This window comes from Solanum stenotomum, unplaced genomic scaffold (genome assembly GCF_019186545.1).
Source record: "Solanum stenotomum isolate F172 unplaced genomic scaffold, ASM1918654v1 scaffold25231, whole genome shotgun sequence".
Lineage (NCBI taxonomy): Eukaryota > Viridiplantae > Streptophyta > Magnoliopsida > Solanales > Solanaceae > Solanum > Solanum stenotomum.
Window position 1 is genome coordinate 1 of NW_026028440.1, and position 7,868 is coordinate 7,868.

A 7,868-nucleotide genomic window follows, 5' to 3' on the forward strand; every position below is an offset into this window, starting at 1 on the left:
AATCTCATGTATATATATATATATATATTAAACCTCATAATTGTTTTCTTCATGTATTTGGGTTGTGGGACAACATAAATGACTATTTTCCTCCATAGTCTTTCTTGCTTGAATATAGTTGTATGTGGCCATAATATTTTTATTTTTTTTAGTTCACCTTTAATCTTGCTTTGCCTCACTTGGTCGATGTTATATCTTCCTACTTAGTTAAGAAGCTCATTTGATTAATTGGCTTGTTTTAATCTTAATTAATTGTTGCAATTATCTCATTTATTTGGATATAAGCCCTTCGTCTTTTGTTTATAAGTGCTTTTATTTTGCAATTATGTTCGTATCTCCTAAAATGATTTATGTGTTTACTTCTATCTTGAATTGATTACTTGATTGCCGTTCGTTGGAATTTTATCTCTATTCTAATTCTTGGTTATTTTTTTTTTGTTGCATAAAATCTGCTCAAGTCCTCACGGACTCAATCTTTGCATTTCGGATGAGCCATAAAGGCCCAAATTTCTTTTATCGAGTCAGCCCCTATATATTCGGAAGTTGTTACAGGTCCTGAAGACCCAACATGTTGCTGAAAATTAGTTCAAAAACTCGAAATGGGCTGTATACATACTGTATACAGCGTTTATACACTGATATATCGGTTCAGGACATAAAATATGTGTCCAAAATTAAAGTTCAGGACATAAAATATGTGTCCAAAAATAAAGTTACAGGTCGGAGGCGTCAGAGCAGGGTGTATATAGTTGATATACAGTTCAATATACAAGAAAAATAGCTTAGAAATGACCTGTATACAAAAATATACGTTTGACGTATACACAAGGTCTCTAAGGGCAGACATTAAGCTGAGGCCCAAATCAGTTGCAGCAGGCCCAAGAAGGGCCCAAATTCATTTCTCCTTTACTCTTAACTTATTCAATTGTGTGATTATATTTTTATTATTATTATTATTTAACTCTAACTTTTAAATAACTTAATTAAATTCCCCAAAAGATGAACCATATTGTTTATGTTAAGTTTATTTTTAATTAAGTTTTCTCCTTTTTTGTCAACCCTCGTACTTTTATTGAAAACTTTTACTTAATCTTCAGTTAATTTAAAATGATGTTCATGCTTTAATTTATTAAATTGGTTTAAATTATTATTTCAAAATGATCAAATAAATTCTAATTAATCTAATTCTATTGATATTCTAATCACTTGATTTTCGAGTTAAATGTTCCATTTTGGATCTCTTTCTCTAAAAAATAAAAAAATAAAAATTGCGTCATTTATTTAATTATTTTCTCAAAGTTAATCAAATATTGTAAGTTATTATTTTAAATAATTATTTTCCTAAAAAATAGTCAAATATATTTTAGTCAAGTCGCAGGACAACCGCATTTTAGCGGACACTTCGAATGTTTAAACCCTTCTCGAAGTGTAAATTGAACCCCGAATCCTCTTTGGTATTTTCAAATGATTTTTTGTGTTTAAGTCTTTGAAAATTATAAGTTTTCTTAATTTCTTTAAAAAATTAAGTGGCGACTCTTTTCTAAGTATTTTTCTCAAATTGTTTTATACTTAGAACATTTCAAAAGTGATTTTTCTAAGGGTTAGGAAAATTACGGCATAACAGAAATGGCGACTTTGCTGGGGATTTAATTAAGTTCTAACCATAAGATTTGACTTGTTTGACTAATTGTATTAATTGCTAAATTGTTTATCTGCTCTCAACGTGTTTAAATTGATATAACTGTCATTGCATTTCATGGCATGTTCTCTTGTATGCATAGTATATTAAAGGACGGTTTTGCGGAACCGCAACCGGACTTTTTATACTCAACCCTTCTTCGGAATGATCGGCAATTTATTGATTCGTCATGCGTTCAATAGTTGTCGTGAATTCCAGCCTAAGTTGTCCACTTGGGTTTTCGGTCTCTCAAAAGCCACTCTTAGTCAACTAGCGTAGAGCGAAACCAAATCCCAAATTTAGCGTATTTGAACTAAGTTGACCCAACACCCAAGGCGTGTTTGGGCCCATTAGAAGTCCACCTTGTGTCTATTTGGCCCATTGGTCAATAAAAGACAATCATGCTTATGTGTTTAAATTTGAAGGATGTATACGCCATTTAGCAAACCATTGTCTCTTGGGGTTGAGTTTTCATCGTTTGTTCAAGTCGAAGAAGGATCAAATTATCATAGCATCCAAGAGCGTGGACATTCAAAGATAACAAGAAATCAAGAACATATGATCTTTCCTTGGAAGCATAAAGTAGGATTGAACCCCTGTGCGGGATCGATATTTTGTATCCCATTTCCCCTATCATGTATCCCCATTTAGTTTATTCGTAAAACTTGTATAAATTTGAGTTTCGGGGCAATGGAAAGTTTCAAATGACGTTATACATCCTTCAATTCGATAGGCCCACCTTTGGCATAAAAAGGTCACAAGTTTAGGGCGCGATATAAACTGTTTCTGTGTTGCTTGATATAATTGCTTTGTGTTGTGATGTGTCATTTTGTCTAAAGCAGAATTAATCCACTCTTGTTTCTTAGAGCACTCTAAGCATATATTAAAATTCACAACAACAAAGTCCGTCCAAATCACTTCTGAAGTGTTGTCCAAGTTTCTCAGAAATATATAAACCGTCTACTCTAAAAATCCCCTAAGTTTTATTCGTTCATCACAGGAAGGTCGACTTGCTAGAATGTCTGGAAAAAGTGTCAACGCACCAATCCCACCCATTGCTATGGTTAGTGATGAAGAAACTGAAGAGTCAATGTTCAGAAAATTTATCGAGACTAGAGAGAGGATAGCTGCAGCCAAGAGGAGACTTGCAATACTGGACCAAATTGAATGGATGCTACGAGAGAGAATTATTGAGGTTGACATGGAAACAGCCTCGGTGAAAAGAAAGATTGCAAAAATTGATGAAGAGATAATTAATATCACTAAAGCGTCTGCAAGGATCCCTGAAATTGAACGGGACATTAAGGAACTAAATTTTGGGAATACTCCCTTCATGAGGGGAAAAGGTAAAACAAAAGAAGGTTTAGACGACGAGAGCACCGAATCGTCACCCTACAGCTGAAGAAGAAGGAAAGAAACCTTTGGGTAGATTTAGGTTCATGTAACACTTTTCTTATGTTTGTCATGTTGTTTTTAAATTTTTATTGTAATCAAGAACTACGCGAGACTTGAGCCAATAGGGGGTACGTAGGAAGCTCTTTTCGAGCTTAGTCTTTCTATCAATTTTGGGAATGGTATGTTTAGGTTATCTTATGTAATTCAAACTACGTCGGGCCTGATTTCCTTGGTGGATACGTAGGCAGCCTACTTAAGGCTCGGTCCTTATATTTTCGATTTTTTATTCTCCCTTATTAGTGAATGATTCTGAAGACTTTCACATACAAAATCATATGAGTGGGAGAAATTAGCAAAATTCTATGCAAGTCGACCTTTCCAATTCAATTGCAAGAAAAATTTCTTTCCATTTGAGTCCTCCCGTTCACCCAAAATATTTTCGTGGATTAATCTGCTTGAAGCAAAATGACACTTATGTGTTTATTATTATGGCATCTTATTTGCATAACTCGTTAAAAACAAAAACTAACACATATGTCTTTTGAGTTGTTTTTCTCTACAGGTAAAAACTGATCTGTGTTGAAATCAAACTGGCCGACCATCCCTACTTTACAAGATCTAAAGCAATCATACCATCCTTCCCTGATCATTCTTTGGAGAAAGGCAAGAGCAAAATGACTGGTACTTCTGAAGAAACAAGAATAATGGATATGACTATCAGAAATGCTGAACTCGCTGATTAGAGTGAGTTGATCTCTCAGTTAATGCAACGAATTGCAGACATGCTGGAAGAGCTTCAACAAACCAAAGATCTGGCCAAACTGGCCATTGCATCAAATGAACCCCCCATTGAAACTAGAAGACCTCCTCTTCCTTTTCCATCACTAAGTTCCCCATTACCCAACTATTTCCCTACCCATACCACAGGACCAATCCCTTCCACCCCTAATCCTCACACCATTGATTTAACTGTATCCAACGCTCCTTACGCCAGCACTTCCTACCAAACACCACCACCATTACCAAATCAGAACCAAGCACCTAACATTAATCACTCCCAAAACTTCATGCCAACCTATCAAATCCCAGTCCAGTCCCCAATAATCAAAATGTTTTGCCTAGCCTGCCTACACACCCTTTCGTAACATTCCAAACTCCACCAGCCTATACAATCTCTGAGCCATGTCCTAGCTTTCCAGTTCAACCGGAGCTCGATCACTATGAAGAAATGGAGAAGGAGTGGAGGTTGAGAGAAGAAAAGCGTGAACAAGAGATGAATGTTATGAAGGATGCCATCTCCGAGGCAGTAAAAAGTGTTCAATTTTCGAGGAAGATAACAGGACTTGAGTATGAGGACCTTTGCATGCATCCTGACTTGAAAATACCCGAAGGTTACAAAATTCCAAAATTTGAAACCTTCAATGGTATTGGCAATCCCATGGCTCACCTACGAGCTTATTGTGACAAACTCGTGGGTATCGGGAAAAATGATGTATTAATTATGAGGTTGTTTAGTAGAAGCGTCAGTGGGGAGGCGTTAGAATGGTTCACATCGCAAGAACTCCGTCAGTGGTCTACATGGGGGGCTCTGGCCAAAGAGTTTTTAGAAAGATTCCAGTTTAATGTCGAAGCTGTCCCTGACAAATATTATTTGGAAAAACTCAAGCAAAAGACCACGGAGGACTATCGTGAATATGCATGCCGCTGGAGGAAAGAAGCTGCAAAGCTACAACCTGTGATGACTGAAAGCGAAATAACCTCTGCCTTTATTCGAGCTCAGGAGCCCGAGTATTATGAAAGGATGTTGCCCATGATGGATAGGACAAAAGTTTTCGGAGCTGATCAGAATGGGAGAAGCCATAGAGGATGGCCTCAAGTCTGGAAAGGTTGCAAGTCTCACTGCCTTGCAGGCCGCTAACAAATCCTCACCATCCATAGCCACAGGATTCGCTAGGAAAAAGAAAGAGGACGTGTCTGCTGTATCTTTTAGCCCGAGGCCAAGGCCACAAAGGTATTTTGGGTCTGGTTCTGCCATTGGAAACTCCAATCGATTCCCCACCTCAAATATTTACCCACTATCTCCACAAACTCCAATCCCAATCTACTATGCACAACAAAACTACCAAGCACCACCGCCCATATACCAAAATCAACCACTAACTTACCTAAATACATTACCAAATCACCAAGCCAATGCACCAGTCTACCAAAATCCCGGACAAAACAACCCAAATGCCAACAATCTACCCCGTCCTAACCTCGAAAGAAAGCCTCCCAGAGTTTTCGCTCCTTTGGCAGAAGCACGGACCCAACTCTTTGAGCGTCTAAGAGCGGCAGGACTGATCCAACCAGTAGACGCAAGGGCAATTAATCCCACAACAAAGTTCTTCCGAGCAGATCAACGTTGTGCATACCATTCTGGAGGGGCAGGACATGATACAGAAGGATGTATTAATCTAAAACATAAGATTCAAGACTTGATCGATAACAGGGTCATCACTCTCCAAGCCTCTGCCCCCAATGTGAACCTTAACCCATTGCCGAATCATGGAGGAGCTACCATCAACATGATTGAAAGAGACAAAGATTGGCTTGCTAATGGGACTATCGGTGAAGCAGCTATCAACTCAATTATACCAACAGTGGCATCATTGACCATAAAGGCCCGTCCAGAGTTTGTTGTAATAACTACACCTCATCAAGCATTCGCTCTAACAAAGGAAAGCAACAATGACCATCCCAAAAAGTTTGTCGTGTAGGCGGCTACCGCACAAGGGATGACACGTTCTGGAAGATGCTACATTCCAGAAGAACTAACTCAGGAGACACGAAGAAAGAAGAACCAAAAAAGGCCGATCACAGAGGGTGAGGCTGAAGAGTTTTGGCGAAGAATGCAGCCTAAGGAGTATTCCATTGTCAAGCATTTGGAGAAGACTCCCGCTCAAATCTTTGTTTGGGCTCTATTAATGAGTTCTGAGTACCATCGAAAAGCATTATTGAAGGTACTTGATGAAGCATATGTACCGACGGGAACAAGTGGTGAGAATCTGGCCACTATGGTAAGTCATGTCATTGAGAGTCATCAAATCTCTTTACAGGAAGAGGAGTTGCCGCCCGAAGGGGTGATGCACAATCGTGCCTTGTATATCACCGTCAAATGCAGGGATAAGTTTGTAGCTCGAGTATTGATTGATAATGGCTCAGGGCTCAATATCTGCCCATTATCAACCTTAACTGTGCTAAATTATGATGTAGGGAAAATCCGTCAAAGTCGTATGAATGTAAGGGCGTTTGATGGTTCGCAAAGAGAGACCATGGAGGAAATAGACCTGTGTATCCAAATGGGGCCTGCAGAATTTGTCACTGAATTCTAGGTGATGGGTATATCTACAAGTTACAACTTATTGCTAGGAAGACCATGGATCCATGCTGTTGGAGCAGTTCCATCCACATTGCATCAACTTTTGAAGTTCATCTGGGAGGACCATGAAATTGTCATCTATGGTGAAGGGAATAATCATAGTTACCCTGGTTTCTCCATTCCAGTTATTGAAGAGTCTTCTCAGGGTACTGACTTTCACATGGTGGAGATAATGAATGCTGCTTTTGAAGACACGACACTGCAAGTACCAATGCCGCAAGTGTATAAAATGTTAGCTGCAACTATGCTGAGAAGTGGTTTTGAACCTGGGCGTGGGTTAGGCAAGAATTTGGATGGCATATCCGAACCTCTTCCTATACCACTTCAAAATTTTCGATCCGATATCGGTTATGCCCCAACAGAGAAAGAATTGTTTGAAGCAGAAACAAGGAAGAAACATGACTGTGATATACCAAAGCCTATTCCAGTATTGTACCAGTCATTTGTTGCTAAAACTTTAGAGCCTGAGATTGATGGTCTAGTGGAAGGGATGGGAAGATTGTTTGATGAAGAAGATTGTGCTGTGATCTCGACAGAATGCACAACAGCACCCACCATCCAAGATGCCGGACCTGGAGAGATGCTGCAGAATTGGATGGCCACTCCACTTATGATCCATCGAATGGCTTGGTAGACAAAGACAAGATTTGAAGTTTTATTTTTGAAAATCGGTGTTGTTCGGACGAGGCCCGAAACCACCATTTATGTCACTTTATTTTTCATCGTAATGTTTAAAAAGGAAATGACTCATGAGTCATGACCAAAGTTTGTACGCCTTTTTAAAATTCCAATGAAAGCCTCGTTTATTTTAAATTGATTATCTTGTCATTGTGAATTATTCTGCAACAAATACATTTAAACTCTTTCCATCTAACATGGTTGAATTGTTATTCTTTTCAGTAAAAATGAATCTAAACCTGCCAATGTCATGACATGTCACGAACACGGCGAACCAAGTAAGGTCGATGAAGATGAGTGTGAAGAATATGATGAGGAAACTATGATGCCTGAACACCTTACCGAGGACTTGAGGCAACTTGAAGATGATAAAAAACCCAACCTGGATGAAACAGAGACAGTAAACTTGGGAGATGACGAGTCGATCAGAGAAACCCGAGTCAGTGTTCATTTGGCAGCAACAGAAAGAGAAGAATTGGTCAAGCTGCTCAGACAATACATCGATGTGTTTGCCTGGTCTTATGATGATATGCCAGGGTTAAGCACTGATATTGTTTCCCATAAGCTGCCTATCAATTCAGAGTACTGTCCAGTAAAGCAGAAAACCAGAAAGTTCAAGCCCGATCTGAGTTTAAGGATAAAAGAGGAGGTCATGAAGCAGATCGAATCAAAAGTCGTTGAAGTGACCAAGTATCC

The 7,868-nt window shown here is 38.8% G+C and overlaps 1 protein-coding gene across 1 annotated transcript; it reads left to right on the forward strand.

The window, feature by feature from the left end:
* The first annotated feature begins 4,301 nt into the window (after positions 1-4,301).
* LOC125851355 (uncharacterized) lies at positions 4,302-5,832 on the forward strand. The gene is made up of 2 exons (XM_049531134.1): positions 4,302-4,861; positions 4,920-5,832. Exons 1-2 carry the CDS (start codon positions 4,302-4,304, stop codon positions 5,830-5,832), a joined length of 1,473 nt encoding a protein of 490 aa, XP_049387091.1.
* Positions 5,833-7,868: the final 2,036 nt, after the last annotated feature.